The 25,526-nt window shown below is 47.0% G+C and overlaps 1 protein-coding gene across 1 annotated transcript in view; it reads left to right on the forward strand.

Moving 5' to 3' along the window:
• The window catches only part of LOC149347237 (sodium-coupled monocarboxylate transporter 1-like), a 37,009-nt gene extending 11,840 nt beyond the window's left edge, over positions 1 to 25,169 (forward strand). The window contains exons 7-15 of the mRNA XM_089541532.1: positions 12,853 to 12,982; positions 13,889 to 13,977; positions 16,329 to 16,438; positions 17,107 to 17,174; positions 18,747 to 18,833; positions 19,769 to 19,947; positions 24,345 to 24,448; positions 24,881 to 24,981; positions 25,080 to 25,169. Coding sequence (XP_089397658.1) covers positions 12,853 to 12,982; positions 13,889 to 13,977; positions 16,329 to 16,438; positions 17,107 to 17,174; positions 18,747 to 18,833; positions 19,769 to 19,947; positions 24,345 to 24,448; positions 24,881 to 24,981; positions 25,080 to 25,169 — 958 coding nt within the window. The remainder of the gene's footprint in view (positions 1 to 12,852; positions 12,983 to 13,888; positions 13,978 to 16,328; positions 16,439 to 17,106; positions 17,175 to 18,746; positions 18,834 to 19,768; positions 19,948 to 24,344; positions 24,449 to 24,880; positions 24,982 to 25,079) is intronic.
• Positions 25,170 to 25,526: the final 357 nt, after the last annotated feature.

Below are 25,526 nucleotides of genomic sequence, written 5' to 3' on the forward strand. Positions count from 1 at the left end.
GCACGGTATTGAAGGCTACGTGCCAGGGGAATTACAGTTACATATAGCTGACCAAAACTGAAGGTGACACTTAAGCTCCACCTGAAGTGCATGAGGCCACAGCGTAATGGTCAATGGCCACATATGCAGAATTGGTCATTCTCTACTTTACATTCATATATCCTTGGGAGTCCGCACAGCACTCTAGCGCAGTGGTCAAGCAATGCGCCATTGCCTTGGGAAGGCAGATGCTGCCGTCGGTGGGCCTTGTGTGACCTATACTGCTCTTCCCGAGCGACCAGTCTTTAATTCAATTCAATTCAATTCTTTTTATTATAATTTCTTCAGCACACTAGATAACATCACTGTCTGGATCCTTAGCCAAAGGCTAGTTATGGATCCATGCAATAAAAGCAAAGAGATTAGTGAGGACAAATGCTTTCTACATGCATGCCAAAATAATACACATAAGAATGGTGGAAAAATGCAAAGCGTACAAGCAAGAGGGTTCAAATTACAGAAATACAAGAGGGCTCACTACAAAAAAAAATAGAAGAGTGTGCAAAAAAACATGAAGGCAGGAACAGCATTCTTTATACAAAATAAACGCAGTTGCCTTAGAAGTGATTATTCAATGACATATAAATGGCAAACCCAACATAGACACTACAGAGAATAATAAGAAACAATCACAAAGCGATTTGCATTGTAAATCAGGTAATTATTTGTGACAGAAAAAAGGTCTTCAGTGAAATATAAGGATTAGACGTTGCAAAGACTGCACAGGGGATTTTATTCCAAGTTTTTACCCCTTGATACTCGAAGCGGCGCTGGCCATAGTCATTGCGAGATGTAGGAACCAGAAATCTTCCCTGTGCTGCTGAACGGCTGTTAGTTGGGGCTCTATGGATTGTGTTCAAAGGAAAGGGGGAGGTGCCGGAGAGGACTCTTAGTACGAGTAGTGCAACGCGAAAATCTCGAAGCTGCAATGCCGGCATTATTTGGAGTCTAAAAGACAAAGGGCGAGAAGGCGTATACGGTGTTGTGCAAGTCATTATTCTCAGTGCCCGCTTCTGCAGGCGTAAAACAGGTTCAATGTAAGTGATGTAAGTGAACAACCCTGATTCTATACAGTAAGTTAATTGGGATTGGAAAAAGCTAAAGTATATTGTTTTTAGTGTGTGTATTTTGAAATGTCGCCGAGCTTTGGCCAGAACGAAACATGCATAAGATAGTTTGCTGCGCAATTTTTCGATATGCGATTTCCAGTTTAATGCAGCGTCTAAGGTTACACCCAAGTACTGAATAGTTTTAACTTCTTCAATTTCTTTATCTCCTATCGATATTGCGGAGCAGGTATTCTGGTATTTTTTATAAGGGGAGGCAAATATAACATATTTAGTCTTGCCTATGTTCAAAGTGAGTCTATTTGTTAAAAACCATTTATTGACTCTCTGAAGTTCTGAGTTTAAAATATGCTTGGCTGTTTCAACGGAGTTAGCAGTCACCAACAATGAAGCATCGTCGGCGTACATAATGGCACGGGTATTTATTAGGCAATCGGGTAAGTTGTTTATGTAGAGTGTAAAAAGTATAGGCCCCAGTACTGAGCCCTGCGGAACACCTACGGAAATAGAACGCGAACTTGACGCGTGTTCGTCAATAATAACACACTGCCGTCGCCCAGTTAAATAGCTTCTAAAGAAACCGAGTGATACACCTCTGAACCCATATCGTTCTAGTTTCTTGCATAAAATATCGAGATCCACAGTGTCGAATGCCTTCTTAATATCCAGGAATACACCAACAGAAATATTGTTATTATTGAGTGCTTCATTGATTGAGTAGTTATAGAAAGCACAGCCGTGGTGGTCGATCTAAATTTCTGAAAACCATGTTGGGACGTTGACAGAATTGCATTTTTAGTCAGGAATTGCGTAATTCTTTTAGCCAATAGTTTTTCGAAGAGAGTGTTGATACAGCTAAGGATTGAGATCGGCCTATAGTTTCCGAGTTCATTAGGATTCCCACTTTTTTAGATAGGGACTACCTTGGCAAGCTTCAAATTATCAGGATAGATGCCGGACAGAAACGCTTTATTAAATAAAGAGGCTAAGGTGGCAGCTAGGACGCCACTGTTGTTTTTAATTATGGAAACCGGAATACCATCGAGACTCGTGGCCTTAGTGGCATCCATTGAATTAAGTGCACTCATTACTTCGTCACTGCTTATTTCTATAAAACCGAAGGTCTTTTCAAGATACTCAGGCAGAGAAGGTTCGTCTGTGAGACCCATACTTAGACGTAAATCAGCACCCACTGAGCAGAAATGATCGTTAAACTGATCTGATAGCAGGTGTTTATCTGCGGAAAGGGCCAGGTCAGGAAGTATTCGGTTTGATGAAGTAGGCTGAATTATCGAGTTCACTGTAGCCCAGAGTTTCTTAGAATTGCCGGCGCATGCGTTTATTTGGTTACTAAAATATAGCTTCTTCTGTACACGCATGGTAGCAACAGCTTTATTTCCATGAATCTTATACTGAGCACTATAATATGCGTTCCCTCTGTTTTGTTTCATTTTGGTGTGCCATTGATCGCGTGTTTTTATCATGTTTAGCACAGCTGCTGTCATCCAAGGGCACACTGGATGTGTATAGTACGTTTTTTTTCTGCGTAAAACTACAATCATTTATCAAAGCTTTAATTCTATCGACAAGGCTGCAGCAGTGTTCATTGGCATTCATATCGGCGAGGTCTGCAAAGCTCATTTCAGAGAGCCTGAGTGCGCATTTTTGATAGTCAATTTTCTTCCTATGTTCGCACGTGCTGTCAGAAGTTCTACGGCTATCTCTATCGTCTACGCGGTATAAGAAGGCAATCGCGAAGTGATCTGCCACTGCTGTATCATATGCCACAGCCAAATAACTAGGTGGCACGAAATTGCATAGAACATGGTCGAGGCATGTCGAGCTAGAACCTGCGATTCGGGTCGGAGTAGAGATAAGATTCGTAAATCCATAAGAAAATAACAGGTCAGTGTATTCACTGTGGTTGGCACCTAAAGTATCAATATTAGTATCGCCGACGATGTTTGCTTTTTTGTTCATATCGGTTACGTGTATAAAAACAGATTCAAGATCATTCACAAACTTACTGCGATCTGCGTGGGGGGCTCTATAAACAACACCAACCATGACACCTTCAAGTGCAACAAATAGAAATTCCGAACTGCTACTGACCGATGCGTTAAGAAACGGACATTCGCAGTGTACAAGGGCCTTTTTAATGTACAAGCCTACCCCTCCTCTTCGATTGTTCGAAATGCGGGGACGGGATAGAAAGACATAATTGGGAATGATATAGCTTTCACCGGGCATCAGCCAGGTTTCCGTAATGGCTATAACATCGTAAAGAAAGCTGTGCTCTGCTAGAAACGTACAAAGGCCGTCAAAATTTCTAGCTATGCTCCTTACATTGCAATGCAGTGTGGTGCGTGATTCATTTGACGTGAAAAATTTATGAGTGGTTCGTACAGTCAGCATTTTGAGTGAACTAGACTATAAGGCCGAGGTCGGCCTCTGTAGAAATTCGGATCACGTCCGAGTTGTCTGCTTTTCGCGCCAAGATCCGGCCACGAGATACCCATGCATACTTCCAGTTGTGCGCCGCCGCGGTGGCTCAGTGGCTATCGTGCTCGGCTGCTGGCCCAAAAGACGCGGGTTCGATCCCGGCCGCGGCGGCTAGAATTTCTTTGGAGGAGAAATTCTAGAGGCCCGTGTGCTGTGCGATGTCAGTGCACGTTAAAGAACCCCAGGTGGTCGAAATTTCCGGAGCCCTTCACTACGGCGTCTCTCATAGCCTTAGTCGCTTTGGGACGTTAAACCCCACAAAACACAACACAAACACTTCCAGTTGTGAAGTTTCTTCGCCGCTATATCCCTAGCAAGCAACACTTTATACTCTGGGCAAAGATGTTCGTTTACGAACACGGATGTTGATCCAGAAATGCCAAGGTCCGATGTGATTAAGCGAGTTTTTTTTTGCCGATTCGAGCAGTTTATCACGGGCATCACTTGACCTGAACTTAACGATGATATTCGATTTGTTCCTGTCTTTTGTTGGCACTCGATGCACGAGGTCAATATCGTTCACCGTTATTTCTGCTCCAGCCTTCGTGGCAAGAGCGGTGACAATGCCTGTCAGTGACTCGCTGTCAGTAGTAGGGATGCCTTTTAACTCAAGGTTATTTCTCCGACTGTACTGCTGAAGTTCAGTTAGCTCTGCTCTAGTACGCTGCAGCTGTTTCGAAAGTTTACTGTTTTCATGCTTTAGATAATTCTGCTCTTCCTTAAGCTCGCTTATCTCCCGACGAGACTCGGCCAGTTCTTTCTTAAATTCTTCAAAACTTTCATTCATAAATTCGACTGATCCCCGCAGGGTGCCAAGCTCATGGTTCAGGTTCTTTCCCAAGGCTTCCAACTTGCTATTAAGCTTCACAAGAAAACTTCCAACTTCTTTCACAGTAGTTGGAGCCTTGTCGAATAGCTTTTCACTCTTTTCTTTTGTGTTAGACGGGGTACCGGACCCTTCATCATCACTCATTGCTTCAGGACGACCCAGGCACAAACTACAAAATGTGTGTACAAGTAAAGAGTATTACAGACCTGTAATACGAAAAGTAGGATGAGCGTCGGGCCGATGCGTTCGTGCCAGAATCGTCCTCAGCAATGGTTCGTCCAGGGCCAAGAGTTCAGCTTTTATACGCCCCGCTGCATCAGTGCGCCACAGTCGGAGAGCTGGAGTATGCGCACATGCTCCGACGCAGTAACCACTGGGCCCTGTGTGACGAAGTTAGTAGAAGCCAGCAAGTTGCGTTGGCAATCGTTGGCACGTGTTGGCGAACCTGGAAGCCGCGACGGTGATCCAGACAGCCGGGCCAACTGTAATACGAAAAGTAGGGTGAGCGTCGGGCCGATGCGTTCGTGCCTGAATCGTCCTCAGCAACTGCCACCTGCCAAGGTGGGCCGTTTGCTTACAATCGGCTGGGCAGGTGGGGATGGCGCCACAAGGCCACGTGACCTAGGTCGCCCACATGCCTCCAAGTTTGCTTCTCTGGAAATTTTCGCGAATTTTTCGCTCATGGTCAACGACGCTGACTACGCCGACTGCGACGCCGGATTTTCTGGGACAAGACCTCTATAACGCCCCCGCGTTAAATTTCAGGCTATGGTAAGATTGACACACCGGTAATCGTTTTTTAATGATTGAAAACAGATGCATAAGCACAAAAAAATGTTACGCGATTGAACCATGCAATAGAAGAGTGCAAAAAAAAAAAGACGCAGAGACCGAGCTACACGGAGGAAAGAGTTCGAGAGTGCGGGAAGTGGTGCCTTGTCTGCGGAATGGCAGGGTCCAGTCGCAAACAGTGTAGCCGGGATAGAGATACTCGTGCAGTGCCAATGTGGTGTCACAGATGCTGGGAGCTTGGGCCGCACATCTTCGGGGCCGTTATCACCGCACTAGGCGGTTCAGGCCCGGTCGGAGCTCCCTTGACGGCCGCACCTTCGACTGGCTTCACAGCTACCGCACGTGCCGACTGCCTTCAAGCAAACATCAAGCAATAGCGAAAAAGGAGATGACTGCACCGGAGGGAGAACTAACAGCTGAAAATATAATGAAACAAATAATAGACAAATGATTGCCAGTTCTGAAAGGCCTGCCGCGAAAAAATATTGCTTCAGCAACTTAAGTTGCGTAAGCAAATATCGCTGAAGTTCAACTTAAGTTAGGGACACGGAACGAGCAATCGAAAGGAAAATGATAGGTGTCACTTTAAGGGACAGGAAGAGGACAGAGCGGGTCAGGTACTACACGCGAGTTAATTGCATCTGAGCCGAAATACAGACGAAGAAATGGGCTTGGGCAGTTCATGCAACGCAACTTTGAGGCACACGCTCACTCTCAAATCATGCATCCTTACCTCCATCACCATGTCCTAAACACCTCTGCCCAACCTCACCGTCGCGCTCACAGATTTTTCTGCGACAATCCTCCCCACCCTCACCTGAATGATGGAAAAGCCCTCATGACGTGATGGTGAGGACGCACTCGTGAGGGCTCTCCCTCCTGAGGGTGCTCACGCACTGCTGGAAAACTTTTCAGTTTCCGCTGTTGTGATTTGTGATGCATTTATATTTCTAAACAGAAATGTCATGGTCGAACTCTCGCTTCCTAAGACGAGTGGCCTACCACACCAAGGGTTATGATCTAAGCATGAAAGAATGTATTCAGAAAATGCTAGTGAAGTTTGTTTTGCTTCATTGTGCAAGAAAACGCTGCCGTGCATACATCATGGGATTGTAATTCATTGTAGTTACCGTTATCATCATCATCAGCCCGATTACGCCCACTTCAGGGAAAAGGCCTCTCCCATGCCTCTCCAATTAAACCCTGTCCTTTGCAATTTGCGGCCACTGTATTAACGCAAATTTCTTAATCTCATCCGCCCAACTAACTTTCTGCCGCCCCCAGCTACTCTTGCCTTCTCATGGAATGCACTCAGTTACCCTTAAGGACCAGCGGTTATCTTGCCTTCGCATTACATGCCAACCGTCATCGCTTCCACTAACGGCATGCGCCGATGATACGCGGCCACCGAAGAAAAAGAAGTTGGCCCCTCTATGTGTGCTGCCCATGCCCAAAGCCACGCGCCCATATCCATGACGGCAGAGCGGTATCTACGAGCAGCCCACTTAAAAGGGTCCCTACACTTACGAAGTGTAGAACGCAAGTGGCTGTATCTCAACTCAGCGGAGCCAGGAGATAGAGAGCGAAACCTGTGTTCAGCATGGTTAGACAAGTGATGCATCACGTGCGACAAGTGCAAGAGCGAGAGCCCAGAGCGACTGCCGGCGCAGCGGCGGACGTGACCGCCAAGCGCAAGAGCGAATCACGTGACACATCAAATGCCACAACTGGCGAGGAGAAGCGGCTCAGCAGCATCCAGCGCAGCGGCGGACGTGACTGCCAAGCGCGCAGCTGTGGCGACGAAGGTGATGACGTCGAGGCACCTGTCATGCGCGAATTTGCACATGCGGCTCACCTCCAGTCAGAGGTCAAATCTAAGAGCCAGTTGACCTTGAGGCTCAGCATGGGAGGACTAGAGCATTTCGCTCTAAAACGAGACAAGCGCAGAGATTCCAGTGACACCATCAGCCTGTATATTGACCTGATTGAAAGGGATGTGCTCTGCTCGAGGAGTACGATTTTGTGATTCTAATTGCGTGTCATTGCCAGCATTGGTATAAGTCATTAATCCACATCGATGACATACATCTGAAAAAACGAATTCGATGCGCTCCTTACCATCTAAAGCAAAAGTTATGTATGACATTAGATTTGTGCGTGTGAATAAGTGTACTGTGAGACAGGAGACAGAGCGCAGGATGGAGCGAGCTTTAATGGCACCCGCAAGTATGGCGATCAACCCTTCGAAGAAGAAGATGATCGATGATGATGGATATGTACAGATGAAGACGAAGGTCGCATGTTGTGCTTTGAGCGATGATGATGGATATGTACAGATGAAGATGAAGGTCGCATGTTGTGCTTACACTTTCTCCCCTCGCGTACGAAAGCGACCGGCCCGGGCGCAGATTAGAGCACAGTAGGGCGACGGGCAAAAGGTTTGAGGCGTGAAACATGAACAATCTCGGCACCTCGGCAACGACGATCATTAACAGGATGAACAGGGGCAACGCGATAGTTCACCGGGGACGTTTGTTCGAGTACAGTATACGGACCAATATAACTTCTCAAAAATTTTTCACACAATCCCGGGATACGCACTGGAGTCCACAGCAGTACCTCATCACCAGGGTGAAAAAATATGGCACGGTGGGAGAGATCATAGGTGTTTTTCCGGGAGGCTTGGGAGGCGTCGGTATTGAGGCCGGCAATGGCACGGAAGTAGGTAAGACGAGAAGTAAACTGTTCGTGAGAGTCTGGAAGAGGTTGAGGGGGCGGAGAAGAAAGACGCTTCGAGGATGAAGGTAGGTTGACGTCCATACACAAGGAAGAATGGGGAGAAGTTGGTGGTTCTTTGCACGGCACTATTGTATGCAAAGGTAACGAAGGGAAGCATGGTGTCCCAGTTGGTGTGGTCGGGCTGTATGTAGGTGGCTAGCATATCGGACAGCGTGCGATGAAAGCGCTCTGTGAGCCCATTGGTCTGAGGGTGATAAGCTTAAGAGGTTTTGTGCACGGTTCTGGAGGCGTGAAGAACTTCGGCAAGGATGCTGGAGAGGAAGGACTTGCCGCGGTCACTAATAAGGACACGAGGAGCTCCATGGCGCAGAAGGATGGCGTTCAGGAAGAAGTGGGCGATCTCTGAAGCAGAGCCGGAAGGAACAGGGGCCGTTTCAGCGTATCTAGTTAAGTGGTCGATGGCAGTGACGATCCAACGGTTGCCCGTTGGTGTTAATGGTAAGGGACCGTAGAGGTCAATCCCAACGACTTCAAAAGGGGAGAAAGGACAGGGGAGAGGCTGTAGAAGGCCCGCAGGGGCAGACGTGCTCCGTTTACGACGTTGGCAAGAGATGCAAGACGCAATATATTTTCCAACAGCGGTTGAGAGGCCAGGCCAAAAGAAACGACGCTTGATGCGGTCATAAGTTTTCTGAAAGCCGAAGTGGCCAGCCGGCGGATCATCATGAAAGGCCTGCAAAACTTCTCGGCGAAGAGAACGGGGTACGACAGGCACCCATGAGTCACTGAAGGGGCTGTAATTGTGCCAAATAAGGATGTTGTTGACTAGCTTGAAAGAATTAAGTTGGCGACGTAGGCGGGCATTCGGTGGCCGCGTAGCACCGCTCAGACGGTCGATAAGAGTCCGGCAGTAAGGGTCGGCCCGCTGCGCTGAGGCGAGATCGCCAAGACTGGGAGCTGGCATCAAGTCAATGGGTGCGGCGGTCAAGGCTGAAATAGCCGTCGAAGGGGTAGTTTGGCAGTTTGAGGATGCGGAGGACACGGGTTGCGGATGCGGAGGTTGGGTTTGGGCGAGGATACAACGAGATAGCGCATCGGCGTCCTGGTGTTTCTTGCCCGATTTATAGGTGACGGTAAATCCAGTGGCCGAGGCGGCCGGACAAGTTTTTCTGCGAGGACAACCAGCACAGGGCATGATGGTCAGTGACAACTGTGAACTGGCGGCCGTACAAATAAGGGCGAAATTTCTGAATGGCCCAGACAACAGCGAGGCACTCTTGCTCAGTTATCGTGTAGTTCTGCTCCGCTGCAGTCAGTGTACGACTGGCGTAGGCGATGACTTGCTCGCACGAAGAGTGCTGCCGCTGCAGAAGAACTGCACCAATGCCGTGTCCACTGGCGTCCGTGTGTAAAATCGTTGGAGCATTGTCGTCGAAATGTGCCAGTATCGGATCAGATGTGAGAGCCTTTTTTAAGGTAGTAAAAGCGACCTCACAGGCCTCAGACCAAACAAACGGCTGGCCAGCGCAGAGGAGCTTATGCAAAGGGGCCGCAAAAGAGGCAAAGTTGCGTATGAAGCGCCGGAAGTATGACGCTAGCCCCAGAAAACTGCGCAGGTCTTTGACGCGCGATGGGCGAGGAAAATGCAAAACTGCAGCCACTTTGTCGGGATCAGGCTTTACACCCTTCTGGCTAACGACGCGACCGAGTACCTTGATAGAAGTGGAAGCAAAGCAACATTTCTTGGTGTTTAACTGTAGGCCGGCCTCAGAAAGTGCGCTTAATACTTCATCGAGACGAACAAGGTGTTCAGAAAAAGTCGAAGAAAAAATGACTATGTCGTCGAGGTAGCATAGGCACGTTTTCCACTTCAGGCCTCGGAGAACGGTGTCGATCATGCGCTCGAACGTGGCCGGAGCATTGCATAGGCCGAACGGCATAACGTTGAATTCGTATAATCCGTCGGGAGTGGTGAAAGCAGTTTTTTTCTAGTCGGCCTCATGCATTGGTATTTGCCAGTATCCGGATCTTAGGTCGAGACTAGAGAAAAATTGTGCACCTTGGAGACAGTCGAGGGCGTCATCAATCCGAGGCAGCGGATAAACATCTTTTCTAGTGATCTTGTTAAGGGCGCGATAGTCAACACAAAAGCGTACTGAGCCATCCTTCTTTTGAACCAGCACAACAGGCGAAGACCAAGGACTCGAAGAAGGGCGTATGATGTGGCGCTTGAGCATGTCGGCTACGTTATCTTGAATAACCTTGCGCTCACTAGAAGACACACGATACGGGCGACGGCGAATGATGCCCGAACCATCTGTGTAGATGCGATGCTTAGCTGCGGTGGTTTGGCTCAAGGTTGTTGCCTGGGTATCGAAGGAAGCGGCATGCTTGGTCAAGACGGCAAGCAATTCATCTTTTTGAGTCGGGGTGAGACCGGGGCTGATAGCAGCTGAAATAGATGCAGAGGCAGAGGCAGGGGTCGAAAGAGCGAAGCTTGATGGGGCAGAGGAAAGAACGGCCACAGGTTGAGTGGTATCCACAGAAGCGATGGCTGTGCCTTGACGCAGAAGAATGGGTTCCGGCGTAGTGTTGAAGGCAGTCAGTAGTGAAGACCCATTGGTGAAGCGGAGCAGGGACGCGACGAGAAAGATGCCCCTTGAGAGAAGCCGGGGGCTTGGTGTGACGAAAACGTCCCCAGCGTTGACGTGGGCAGAAGCAACAGAGAGGACATCTTCGCAGCCGGGGTAAAGTACATGATCAGCGGTGGTAACCAGATGATGAGAAGGCAGGACAGAAACGGCTGAAAGGTCGGATTCAGAAGCCTGTAGAGTAGGGGGACAGCAGGTAATTACAGCTTGCGCAGAGTGGAGGAAGTCCCAGCCGAGGATGAGGGGATAAGCACAGGAGGGAAGCACAGCAAATACTATGTAGTGCAGGATGCCGTCGATAGTGACTCGTGCCGTACACAATCCGGAAGGACGCATTGATTCATCATTGGCAGCACGGAGAGAAGGACCACTGTAAGGGGTGCGCACCTTGCGAAGACGAGAACATAAATCAGAACTAATTACAGAAATGGCGGCGCCCGTATCGATCAATGCTTTTACTACAGTGCCTTCAATGTCAACGGTTAACATGTTCGATGGCTGTGCAGGAGGAATTGAGAGGGTGGCGTGCGGTGCAGTTTTACCTCCGGAAACTGCACAATTTAGTTTTCCGTGTGGCCAGTTGTCTGGGAGGATGGTGGACGTAGAGGCGACGACGAGCGGCGGAAAGGCGATGGGGAGCGGCGGCGCGACGGCCTGTCGGTCGAGGAGCGGTCCGGAGAGGTAGAGGGATAGGAGGGACGATAATTGGTATGGTCAGCAAACGGTGGGCGGTAAGCGTACGACGAGTGCGGAGCGTCTTGGGAGAAGTCCCCGTACGATGGGCGACGAGGAGGACTGGAGGCAAACGCCGGACGGTAAGCAGGTGACGAGTACGTAGCTCCGTTGCGAAAGTCTGGGTACCACTCGCGCTCGTCGCGTTGACGCCGACGGCACACACGGGCAACATGCCCGCGAATTCCGCAGTAGTGACACACCGGCCGACGTGCAGGCGGACTCCAAACAGGACACATAGCGGGGCTCGGGGACACAGAGACCGGAGTTTGCTGGACGGGCTGTGGATGCGACGGGTAAACAGCAGCAGGAGGCGTCGCAGCAACCTGGGCATAGGTAGGCACAAAACGCGGTACAGGTGGTTCCGCAGCCAAGGGGCGAGTGACCGAAGCGAGCTCGTCTTTGATGAGATCACGCAAAGGCGAGGACGACGGGGCTGGAGGCGGGTGGGAATCAACTGGCGGTAAGGTGGAGCCGTGCAGTTCCTCCCGGATAATGGAGCGAATGAGGGAGCGTAAGTCCACGTCGGGTGAAACTGGGGTGTCCCAGGTGTCTTTTAATCGAAGCGACTGAAGGTCGTCAAGACGATGGCAAGTTGTTCGGATGTCTTGGACTGACGTTGGATTCTGAGCAGCAAGCGTGTTGAAGGCAAATGACCCAAGCCCTTTCAGAAGATGACGTACCCGATCGTTCTCTGACATAGCGCTGTTGACACGTCGACACAGGGCAAAAACGTCTTCAATGTAGGATGTGTAGGACTCACCGGGTAGCTGAACGTGCGTATCTAGCTTTTTTTTGTAGACAGCGGGGCTTGCACCAGATGTGCCAAAGATTTGTCGTATCTGTGCCGAGAAGTGAGCCCAGTCCGGGATGGCATCTTTGTGGTTGACGAACCAAGTCTTGGCCACGGCAGTGAGGTAGAACAACACGTTTACAAGTTTCATCGCTGAGTCCCAACGATTATAGGCACTGACCTGGTTATATTGGTCGAGCCAGTCCTCGACATCGTCCCCACGAAGACCAGCAAAAATGGAAGGCTCGCGCTGGTGTGCGGTGATGGTCCAAGTGGGGTGTCCAGAAGATTGGGAAGAACCGGGTTGGCTCATCATGGCTGGCTCCAGACTGTTCGAATCGAGAGGAAGAAGAACGGGGGGCCCATGGGGAGTACGAGTGGTGTTGTCGCTGACGGTATCCATCGGTGCGGATGGTACGAGCAGGTGGCGACCGGAACGTAGCTGCAGTCTGGCGGCGGAGAGGACGCAGGGATCGAGAGCACACTCCACCACTTGTGAGACAGGAGACAGAGCGCAGGATGGAGCGAGCTTTAATGGCACCCGCAAGTATGGCGACCAACCCTTCGAAGAAGAAGATGATCGATGATGATGGATATGTACAGATGAAGACGAAGGTCGCATGTTGTGCTTTGAGCGATGATGATGGATATGTACAGATGAAGACGAAGGTCGCATGTTGTGCTTACAGTACTTATATTTTTGTGCAGAACTGCCGTGACCAGCGCATTCGTTGCTTCTTTCACTTACTGCTTGCCTGTCTGGATGGGTGTGGCACTCACTGTGTGGTTTCGAGGCTGCGACCCTCTGCTGTCCGGAGCCATCACGAGCATTGACCAAGTAAGCTGCACTCTTCGCTTTGGTCTCAAAAATGGCCAGCTCATAGAAGTTGTTGCTGTTCTGTCTGTTTTTAACCGTGGTCATATTATGCAGTGAAAAAACACAAATAGGAGGCATTGTAATGTTATACATTTTTATGGAACGTGTGTCTCGTAAGTGTGGCGGATAGAGCATAATATCAGGACAAATAACGAGGTTGCAGACAGAATTAGCACTGCATAAGATATTGTGCTCATGCAGTGAGGAATTACGCAAGCAACACCTGTCACTCACCTGCCCGAATAAAACATGATGATCAGATTATCATGCGACAAACAAACATAAAGCCTTCTTTCGTGTACCGCGGCTCTTCTAAATGTAGCATTGATACCTAATCACGTTTTTCTGCCCGGTGTCAAAAGTTCGTAAATTAACCCGCGACAACATTCACGGAAAATTTCTTCTCTTCCAGCATTCGTCACAAGCAGTTCTTATGGCACGGGCATCAGAGCCGCTTATTACCAGAGCCCTCTCAGATAAAGATTACTTAAGTACAAAAGCTACAGGTAACCCGTTGAACCCATAGTCACCGTAAGAATTACCATTTGTCCATGCCACCTCACTTAAACATTTCGGTTTAGCAGTGATATCAGTATTACCTCATATAATTAGCAACCAAATGATGACATTATATTCAGTTTGCCAGAACACGTATCGCATGAAACGAAACAAAATTACGAAAGTAAATCCTTCGCAAGAATACTGCATATTTTAGCCGCCGAGAAAACGTTTACATGCAGCGACAATGATTGAAGTAGACGTAAACGTGTTAAAAAGGCTTTGACTCCTTTATTTAAATTTTTATAGTTAAAGTAAGAATAAAAGGCAATTTTAAAATTCCTCATTACACTTTTTTCCTGTATTCAGATACTGCCGCATTACGTAAAGACGCATATGGTGCATGTACCTGGACTTACCGGGCTTTTCCTTGCCGGTGTTGTCTGCGCCGCAACTAGGTAAATACCCTGAACTCATTTAGCTGCATGCAAATGCGTATTTCATTTAATTTTGAACGACGAAATAATTTCAGCTGTATTGACCCTTTCTGACTCTTGTGGTTTTTTACTGTGTTGTCTGTATGCTACTTCTTCATCGGTCGCGCAGTCGCGTACCCTACTCAGACGCGCCGCAGTCTGTGTATCTTTAAATACGTGTTAATTGTTGGCACTAAATAAAGCTGCTGTTTCGTTTGAGAAAGAATCCGCACTGCTTAGTAAAGAACGAATCGACAGCCATCACACGACCACAAGTTTGACTGTTTTTCTAAAGATTGCGGAATTATCATTATGTGGAAAGAATGCCAGCCAAGGCTGACTAATAGCGAAACATTTTAAAGAAAGGCATACGTGCAACCTCATTTGCAGATGTTCTTACATACTGGCTAACTTGTAGTATTTGAGCACTTAGCTATTACCTAAACTTCTACTAACATAGCATGTTCAGCTTAGGCATTCGCACCGCCGTGTAGCGTTTAGCGCCGCACTAAATCATTGTGGATGAAAGTATACACGAAGACAAGATACAGCAGTTTCGTTCCGTTCAGCGGAGACACCCACATTAGCAACTCCGTCGATTTGAACAAACTGCCAGTCCGTTTGGGCTTCTTGCAAGGAATAAATCCTAGCGCTGCTATCGACTAACAAAATAAAACCCTCTTGAAATACAGTAGCGATCCAAAACAGCAGTATATTCAACTCCTGAAGAAACTTCCCTAATGAGCGCGGCCTATTGGTTTAGTGAAAATACCCCTGCTGAAAAATGTTGCACGATGCAATAAACTCATACCATTTATCATAGACTTATCATACATATCATTGAAAATTATCATACAAATGTCAGAAATTTTTGTAAAAGCATACAGTCATCATAGGGATGTCAGCGAATAGCACACAAATTGTATGATATATCATTCAGATTGTGTGATATTTTATGATGAAGCCTCTATGAGGTTATTGCATCATAGAACTTTTTTCAGCAGGGACTTGCAACAAGTACAGAACCTTTTCGCCGTCTGTTGTTCTACATTCACTGAAGACAAGCAAACAATCAACAATACATTGCCCGAAAATGCGGACATTCAGCTCTTGTCAAACACACGTACCAAGATGTGGGAGAAGCATTTTCTTTATTGTCCTTTGCAATGCATTGCAATGTTTCCGTTAAGTAATTCACCCACTGTGCGGCATGAGGTGATCGTAGAAGGCTTCCATTTATAGCAATGAATAAACGGTACTCAGTTGCGTAGACGTAGCATGGCCGGCTCGCGACAGTAAGGATAGCTGTTTGATTCCAATAGAGCATGTTTTATTTTGTTTGCAGGGAAACTACTTTTTTACTTCACTACACTGTCAACCAGTTAGCATGTTGCAGTCATGCCGACGCCTGGTTTTCCGCCGAACGGAACCTCTAACGCTATGGGGTTAATGCTTGAGAGTTTTTTCAACGCCTTGCGCCATGCTAATGTCATTAGATTGCACGCTGTCTACGTGCTGTGTTCGCCCTATATTGAGCCTTTCAGTCATCCTTTGCTCTCACCGGAAAAGCTGGCAGCGCATGCGTCAGAGTCGCTCCCGAACATTGCTGGGCAAAGAATTTGTTTTTTGAACGCACACACGTGGCAGAAAAAAAAAGTGCTTGCGGAGCAACAAGTATACATCGAAGCAATATGACAAGAAACACGGGAGCCCGTGGCCTCCGGGCTTGGCAAAGCGCTGCCGCGGACATACGACGGTAATGGGCGGCACCAGAGGCATGAGCGGAAAGAGAAGATGACCATGCTTTTTGAGCATGCGCAGTGTAAAGAACACGCGCTTCTTTGTTCCCTGTAATATTGCATCTAGGTGTATATACATTGTTTTGAGTTCAGAGTAAAAAATATTTAAGTCAGCACTTGTCCCTACTGCTCGTTTCTTCTTGTCTAGCCTTGAGCTTTGTGCTATTTTTGCAAAGAAAAATTGGATGAAACGCAGTGACGTCACTGTTCGCGAAGCTGCCTCGGGCTCGGAAGATGCGCTCGCGCCCTCTAAATGAGGCAATTCCGTCTCCAGTGCCTTTGGCGACTGCAGCACCAACGGCCTTGCACTCCGGCCGCGCTGCCTCTCAGCAACATCGACGCCGTTGCTTTTTGGCCTAGGCTTAACAACTACACGTGACTTCCCGCACGCTGTTGTAACACATCTGGGGTAGATGGAGCCGCTCCTCTCTTTTCCCTCCTCCATGAAAAGAATTCATTGGCAATGTTCCTAGGGCTCTTGCGGAAGCGCATTGAGAATGATGTGCCACGTATTCACGCATTCATGCTCTGCAGCACAACGTCGTCAACCATCAATTCCCAGGCTGCCATTCTGTATGTGGATGTCATTGCTCCCCGTTGGAAGAAAGCCCAACAGCATGTGCTGTGGATCACGCGCGGCTCAGGTGAGGATTTTTTCGCTCTGCATAAACAATTGTTCTTGACGACACGTTGTCACTATCGTGGTTTTATATTTCGCCACGGAAGCGCGTTGTGAATAGAACGAGTACAAAATTAATAAACGAATTACTAATTACTTTCTCAAGCCATCCGCTTATAGCAGACCTGTTTTTTTTGTCATTTATAGATCTGCTGGTGACAATTACACATAGATATACATTAGGAGGGCATTTCTCTCAGAGTGTGAAAAAATTAAGCTAACATAAAAAATGGCGTCCTCAACTAAATCTCTCGTGAAATATGTCATTGCCTCTGCTCCTTCTTTTCCCTGCAATTTCATATTCGGCTGGACCATAACATTCAAACACTCCGTCTAGCAGTTGTAAGAGGTCTGGAGTGATTAACACGTCAAAAGATGCACCCAGGAGAACAGGGCCCGAAAGCGGTTGACCATCGCGAAAAAAAAACACTTCCCGGTATTCTTCTAGAAGTGACAAGAACGCTCCATTACGCGAGAAAAAGGTCTAGAAGGGTGGTCGGACATCGCTAAAAAATTGTGAAGCCTTGCTGCTTTTTGTTTGCGAAGTTTTTTAAAGTAAATAAAGCATTTTTACTCCACCGAATTTCTAACAACTTAGGTACTTCATGGTTTACCTTCTTTCTTTTTCTGCAGCTCTAGGCTTCGGCATTGTGACGACTGTTTACAGCGCACTTTTAATATACATGGGATCTTTGGGCCGAGTGAGTAGCGTCTGTTCTTCGGCACGCCACTCGGTGAAGGAAGCATGACTGCCTCTATTTTATACCATTTTTGCGCATGTGCACTCGCCTATCCCTTCAGCTCGGCTACAGAGTACGCGCAACGAAACAATCATCAAAAGAGAAGCAGTTAAGTTTCAACACTGCTACTGCGCTTACAGTTACTGTTCAGCCGTTTTTCGTGAGTTTCCGAACCCCTATAAGGTTGGTAGATGGCTCAAAAACAGGAAACTAAGAGGCAAATACTGAAAGCAATTCCCACTGAACATAATCGTTTCGTAAAACAGAGCCCTACCTAAGCTGCAAAGCCTTTTAGTTCAGAAAACAGGCCTATAAAGTAAAATTAGAGGTGGTGAAATTTTTGAAATGGTTCTTAGTTCGCATTCGTGGTGCAAACTGCACATTTAGGAAAACTATACAGTTAATCCTACAAATACAAAACTTATCAATACGGCGCTGTCTACGTAACTCAAATTTTTGAGGGCAAAGAAATAATTTTATTATCTTGCTGAATTGTCAGGTTGTAATGGCAAAAAAGTCACATTTCGAAGTAGGTGTGAAAGCAAAATACAACAAAGTTTAATTCAGTGGTCTTACTTTCACAAAAACCTAGTCATAAAAGAGCCCCTCTTCCCCTTGAGGGGCTTTCCTGGGGTGACCTATGCCGGTAAGGTGAATAAATTGCATGTATTCAAAAATTAGTTTTCCCCAAACGGATGCATTCACTAGCCCAATTTTATGTAATTAACTGTTTTCACACTGCGCATACTTGAAATTTGGGCTAGGCTCTAAAGGCATAAGCGCACGTCATCCCCGAAAACTACATCAAAATAGGCGCACCGGTTCAAAAGATGACCCTTCAGCTCCTTTTCTCACTTAAATTAAAAGTCCTTGTATACAGTCGCTATAAGTTCCTCGAGAGAGGCCCATGGGTGAAAGGTGTTTTTGGATATACATTACATTCCAGTGCTGTACATATTAACGTCCCGGAAACTGCATCGCATTTTTGAAGTCGTTTGGAGTGTCTGTCATAATTCAGGTGAAGGCTTGCATGGGATCAAACTAATGCGAGGCCTCTTTCGCCTATGTTCTCGTTCCAAATTACAATGCTTTCCAGGTTAAGTAGGAAAGGTTCTAAACAGTCGCATAAAATGCTGTGTGGTGACAAAATTTGTTTCTTTTAGAAACATTTACCTTTCTCTCGTGTTGGGTGAAGCGCTTTTTTCCCGTTGTTCAGTACAGTAAACAACCGTCCGTTTTCTGTACCTTCCTCGCTTCTAGTAGTCGTTTATATGCGTTTTCAGCATCTGAAAAAGTACGATAGTGAGGGCAGTCTACAATCGTATTACCCAACGGCAGCGCTCCAACATTTAAGAGAGTCACATGGTACAAGTAAGTGGCGGAAGTAGAGGCACCGAAGGCAGTGTCGGTCTACATATCAGTTAGCGCTTGCCGGGGTTTACTTCGCCGAGTCTTGACCAGCGACGCTCTCTTCCTGGTCGTACTTCGGTTATTTTCACTTAAAGTCCTAATATATTTATCTGCTCTTCACAGATATTCCTCATGGTGTACACCTGCCTCACGTCGCCGTTTGTCGGCCTGTGCTTGCTGGCCTTGCTGTTTCCGTTCGTCCACTGCCAAGTGCGTACGTATATGTGTTACTGGCAGGCGCCACTCAATTCCGCGTACAAAAACATTGACTGGAAGGTTGCCACTTGTTAACGCGAGATTCAAAGTGAAACGCGATACCACACCACTATTGTCGCAGATTCTGTTGCAGCTATTGTCTGTCTTTGCGTCAGTTTCTTTTCCAATTTTCAGTCCATCAACGGCCATATTCGGACTGCTAGCTGCTGTAGCAGGTGTCCGCTATGCTGTCATGGTGCCGACATCCGGATATACCAAATCACTCTCTGAAATTTGATTCAGGTTCTCTGTCAAGGTTGCTGTCTCGTAAAAATTCACCATTAGTGCCTCTGAAGCTTTATCTAACGTAATCCTTAATAACTGGATAGTTGGTTGTGCATACTTAAAACTACAGAGCAATAGCAACACGGACAAGACTAGAAAAGGACCCAGTTTGTGTTTTTATTACTTATACTGTATATTTATTACTTATACTGTAGTTCGATACAACCCAAGTACGAGTAAGGAAACACCCCTGAAAAGACGCCTCCAACCAATGCCCTCGACCGATTGTCATAATGTCGCGGTAAATATCACTTCACCGAGGCACCTATTAGTCACGTGTGATAACAGGCTGCTATCGGATTAACTGCGACGTCGTGGCAACCGGTCTACTACATTGGCCGCACGACATGCTTTCAGGGCTGTTTGCCACTTTGTTCTTGAGGTGTATAGGACTATAGATTATCTCGATATTGTTCACTTATTTTTTAAGACCTGTCTGGCCATAACTTTCATCCAAAATATCTTTGATTATATATTTTCATTCGAGCATCACCATTACGCCTGCGCCCACAAGTGAAAATTTTTGATCCAATTGTTAGCTCTCATAGTATTCGTTTTATTTGAATAAAGGGAGCTAACAGGTCCACAAAACGTTGCCCACACAGGGCACAGGAGTGGCCACAACCGTAGTAGTGGTATACCAGCTGTGGCACTTAAAGCACGTAATAGAGAATGATTCCAAGCCAGCCAGGATGCCGGTGTCTCTGGAGTACTGCCCTGGAAGCCATATTGTCAACTCCACAGCTTTGTGGCCAAACATCAGTGCTCCTTTGGAAAGCACCGAGTAAGTCTTCTATATATTCTCAGATACCGCCAGAAAATTGAAGGGAGTCGTTAAAAAATTTTCGCTAGTTCTCTTCCCGATAAGCGAAATCCCTACTTTATCTGCGTCACCTTCTTCACGCCAGGCAACGTGCATTGACCGTAGACACGCGGATCTTTTCTGAAATCTATGCTTAGGGACACCTTAGTAGCACCCATTCCCGCGGCTTTATGGCACCATAGCACTTCAACTGAAGGTGGCCTTGCATTGATATCATATGAGAGCGTTCAGGGCCGCCATTGACATAGACGCCGCAAACATCCGAGAATTTCTCATGGTTGAGTTATCGTTGTAACAATGAAAGGGCTCCGATGTGTCTGTCGCAGTATAAAAATGCTCGCAGTGAAAGCGATTACAATAAAGCATAAGCACTGCTTGCTTTAATGCTCGACTTTTAGGAGCCGATGCGACACTGGCATGTGCATTTCGCTTTCTATGCAAGAAACGTATGCGGCCATCACCCTTTTATCGTTTTCCAAATATCAGAACAGACCCGTATGAACAGTAGCGTCAAATGAAATGGTTTACGCATAGTCTTCGTATTAATGTTTGTAATGCAACACTTTTCGCCATCCCATCTACGGCATCCCTATTTCGATACACAAAAACGCCCATGAGCACGTCAGAGCCCCAAGTGGCTTAAATTCATCCGTAGCTCTCTACTGCGGCATTCCTCATAGCCCACGTGTCGCTTCGCGATATTAGACCCCAGAATCCGCGTTTTTCACAAGAAATGGCGCCCTCTGGGCAGTGGCGAAAATTCGTCTGCTGCGGGTTGAAAACAATTCCATGTTGGAGTCACGTGTAGTTCTTAAGCCTACTTAATAGGCTAAAAAGAACGGCGTCAATGTTGCTGAGAGGCAGCGTGGCGGCCGGAGTGCAAGGCCGTTGGTGCTGCAGTCACCAGAGGCACAGGAGATGGAACTGCCTCATTTATAGCGGCGTTTGTGTATTTGGCAGCTGCCGCCATCTGTCGCAGGCGCCTGTCACTAATATGAACTGCATATGCGCAATAGGAGCTGGCGGTTTTATTTTCAACCAGTGGAGCTGGAGGAGAGAACAGGCGCGCAGGCGCCGAGCGGCCGGATGAAAAAGGCGGATTGGCAATTTGCAACACTTTTCTGCCCACGTTTCCCGACGTCAATCTCACGGAGCGTAATATCATTAGCAAGCGTTTATTTGCCGGGATATCTCTCTCATCATGCACTCATTTCTAAATGTAAATCCAGGTTCTTTGTAACTTGAATATAATAAAAACATAAATATAAATCAAAAGAAGCAGCTGCCCTCGCCAGTGTATAGACTTGTGTTCTTACTCGTGCGCCGTGTAGTGAGCCGTGTATATCTCGTCATTGAGATAAGGCACGTTGTCCTACTGTCCTCAAAGTGTGCTTCATGGAGAAAAGAACCAAAAAATGAGAATAAATAACTAACAAATGGCATTTAAAGCATTATATAAACTGGTTTTTGGTAAATTGGTTTTTGAGAAAGGAAATGGCGCAGTATCTGTCTCGCATATGTCGTTGGGCACCTGAACCGCACCGTAACGGAAGTGATAAAGGACGGAGGGAAAGAAAGAAAAGAAGAGGTGATATTTAGCCCGCACTGACATAGCGCAGCCCACAGCCGCCTTTTGCGTTGCGCCTCCATCGAAACATGGCCGCCGCGGTCGGGGTCGAAATCATTCTACTCTTCTTTTTGTCGATAGAATCAAATAGCGCTTGTTCAATATATGTTTTCGAAATGTAGTCTACTTCGTAGTTGAGAGTACGTCCAAGGGTGAGATGTTTTGCAGGAAAGGTCTAACACATTAAAAGTTTGCTCCCTCCCGAAAGCATTGGTTTCCAGATTGGCGTGCGTTACTCCACTAATTTAACGTGTTCATCAGCAGTGGTGTTCAACTATGAGTCGTGCCGCAGCGCTATTTCGAACACACGCAATGATAGATCCACAGCGTCGACTCTTTAGCGGCGTGAAGCACTCTTCGTTTACCGAGGCGCCCGTCTGTTCGTTGTTTAGCCCAGGGTTGGGGCGCACAAAAACAATGAATGCGCAAGCGGGCTCACATCTTAGCACAAACTTTGTACCGCCGCCACGACATTTGAGGGATGCAGCCATTCAGCTTACGCCCTCCGCCGGTAGCCAGAGGAACCCTCGGCGACATTGGAGACATCTTCAAGGCCCCCATGCCGAGATTCTGCTTGCGGCGTGCCGGTTCCATTGCTCTTCTCAATCCATTCGGGCGGAAAGGTTCTGAATGTTAGAGTTCAGGTTCGGCTCCATGATTGGACTCAGGTTCGCAGGCTATTGACCTTCATCGGCCTAGAATGGGACCTAAATTATTTTAGAGTTTTAAAAACCGCCTCCAAAGGAAACCTATCTGCACTGATTGACCGCTTCTGAATGAGGAGTTTGGCGGATCCGTTTCAAAAATGCCGTCACAGGGCGCGTTGCCCCATCTTTTATTTTCTTGGGAACAACCTAAATGCACCTTTTTGCCAAAAATATGCTGCCCAAGCTGCCTGGTTCTAAGCCGTCAAGTAAGGCTCTTTTCGCAGTCGCGGAAGCTCAAAGGTTTGGAGGTATGAGGACAAGAGTTTTCTCACCTTCGAAGTGTTTGGAACGCCGACTATGCAAAACGAGCCACACTGCACGGCTCAGAAGCTTAACCGGTGGGCTGCGTATTTTTTACGAAGGCTCCAGATGGTGTATACACGAACCGACAGGGAACTATCTGTACAGTAGCAGGCTGAGCATGATGTAGAGAAATCTAGTGCTGGGCCGTGGTGCACTCGCCAGTTTGGTTTAAGGCACATTACGCATGATGATACTACGCTTGCAGTAAATTTTGCTTAGGGTGTTCTTACGGCTTTTTATACGAAAGAAGTAGGGGTGTGCGAATATTCGAAATTTTCGAATATAGTTCGAATATTATATTTTTAGTATTCGTATTCGATTCGAAATCCAAGTATTCGAGCTGTTTCGAATATTCGATCCGACGCGAATATACGTATCTAGCCGAATATTCTGTTGTGAGCACCGGCGTTCATATCGATCCGCAAGTCCTGTCGACAGAGACATGACAACACGGCGGCGCCTAGAGCAATGCGTAACTTTAGACCATGCCGTAGCTGATTGCGCTGATGAGCTTCTTTGTGGCTATACCTGCGGAGCTGGTACAGTCAGAGCTGTGCACGAAGTGCCTAGCAATACGTGCCAGTTCAGTGCCAAGTGGGAGGGCATTTTCTGTGGCTGGAGGAGTCGTTTCAGCTAGAAGAGAACTACTTCTGCCTGACCATGCGGAGCAGCTGGTTTTCCGTCTCGATAACCTTTCATGTTTATCCCAGCAACGCGCTTTTGTGCTTATGGCAAGCCAGCCTTAATCAGTGCTGTGTACTAGCCATCGTCTCTGATATTTCCACTCTTCTAAGAATAATGTTCGAGACTTTGATGCTTTTTGTGCAGCCACACACACCCTTTGTGTTCATTTAATCATTGATGGTTAAACTGCGATGTTCTTGGGTGCTCAAATAAATGTTTTGTAGTGGTTAAATGCCTCTGTTCTCGATTATTCGATATTCGATTCGATATTTGGAACCGAGTATTCGTATTCGATTCGTATTCAAAAAATTTGATAATCGCACACCCCTACAAAGAAGCTTTATGGGACAGCGTCTGTCGGTGCGCAAAATCTCTCACGCTGCAAGACAACAAGCGCATTAAGCTTGTCAGAAATTGGCATAAGCCGCTCAGAATGTCTCACTGAATGCTTTCTAATGTCGAATTTTCATGTACCAAGCTCAATGTTTTCGAGGGATATAGGCCGCCCTGCTGCAAGGCGCATTGCTTATCAGAATTGGCTAATATTGTAGCGAGCGTCTCATTAAATAATTTCTAAAGGCAGGATTTTCGCGAAGCGTGCGCAAAGTTCCCGGACGATATGGCTCGCCATGTGTTCTGCTGGCTCGGCAGAGTGTGTGGCTCCCTTTGTGTTCTCAGTTCTACACTAGAGGGCACATTGCCACTGGCGCTGAAGATGACGTCATGGCCGTGGTTTTACGCGGAGGTGGCGAAAGGTATACGATGACCAATGTGAAGAAGTCTCAGGCTTTGTGATATCGCTTAAGATCTCATCACTGCTAGGTGAAATTCTATGTGTAATAGGCAGTGTACCACACCTATATTATGCATGGCCCATTGGTTCAAACGGAGGCTCGGGGACGGTCATACGAGCCTTTTTTCCCGGTTTGTGCTACTTAGCTGAATGACCTTTATGTAGTAGTATGCGACAAGCACTGTTTATGCCTTGAATCTCAGCTAGTGTTCAAAAGTTGCATTTCTATTTTCTATTTTAGCAGGTCCCAACAAGGATTCTTCCTCTTCCGGATGTCATACTTCTGGAGTAGTCTATTCGGTGTTTTCGCAACGCTCATAATTGGAGTATTAGTTAGCGCCATCACAGGTAAGATTACTCTTCACTGATCACCTTATCGTTAATTGAAACTGTGCTGAGTTTAACGATGGACGAATAATTAAAATTAACGGCTTTACTGGAAGCATTGCTGCGCTACAAACAATGAAACTGAGCTTTATTCTGGGGCGTGAGAGGCTGCTTATTTTATATTTTAAGCGCTATTGAAATTTAGGCGACGTTCGAATTAATATGCAGTGGCTTTATTTCACTATAACGCGAAAATGGTTAAATGTGCCGTAGAGCTATGAAATCAAGCAAGACGTAATTTTTGCCGTTTCGCTAATGCGAACTGAGATGAAAATTTCGCAAACAGCAGTACTCATGAATTACTGTCGTAAAAAAAATTCGGCAGTATCGGTGGCGCTGTGAACCGCAACCCACAGGACTGATTAATTAGAGAATGAAAAATATGCTTTCCAGGAGAAATGCAAGCAGAAGAAGAGCAACCACAACTTTGCAGTGACGTGCTCGTGAAACTATGGCGTAGAAAAAGCCGATTCCATGGGCAACAAGATGGCGAGGTAATGTTTAGGAGAGCGCTTCTCGTGAAGGTCCGCAGTTTCCGTTGTGAGTATATATGCCCATCACCTCCCAATTAATTCTATTTCTATTGTTTCAGGACACCAGAAGCGCAGCGGTCCTCAAAATGAACGCATGTTCCATAGAGGATATGCAGCCTCTTCGGCAAAATACTGAGAGCCACGCTTAGGTCGAAAAAAAATTAAATAAAACATGCAGTAGGACATACACCGTTGCTCGAACCATTTATGTGTTTGAAATGTACCGATGCCGTAGATGACGTCAACCTACCGCCATCCCCCCCCCCCCCCCCCCCCCCCCCCCCCCGTTCGAGGCGCTATGAGCTGCGGAGAAGCGTGAAGGCCATCGCCAGTTTGAATCGGCGATTACGTTACTATTTCAAGTGCTAGCCTAAAAAAAAATTCATACGCATCACCTGCAAGTTTCACACGTTCGACGCGTTTAAGCTCGTCGAATTCAAAACTTCTGCAGTTGCCCTTAAAAGGCCCGCTCTACCCTTTTACCGCCGTCGCCAAACCGCACACGT

This window comes from Amblyomma mixtum, chromosome 4, assembly GCF_055824585.1.
Source record: "Amblyomma mixtum isolate Tamu chromosome 4, ASM5582458v1, whole genome shotgun sequence".
NCBI classification, from domain to species: Eukaryota; Metazoa; Arthropoda; class Arachnida; order Ixodida; family Ixodidae; genus Amblyomma; species Amblyomma mixtum.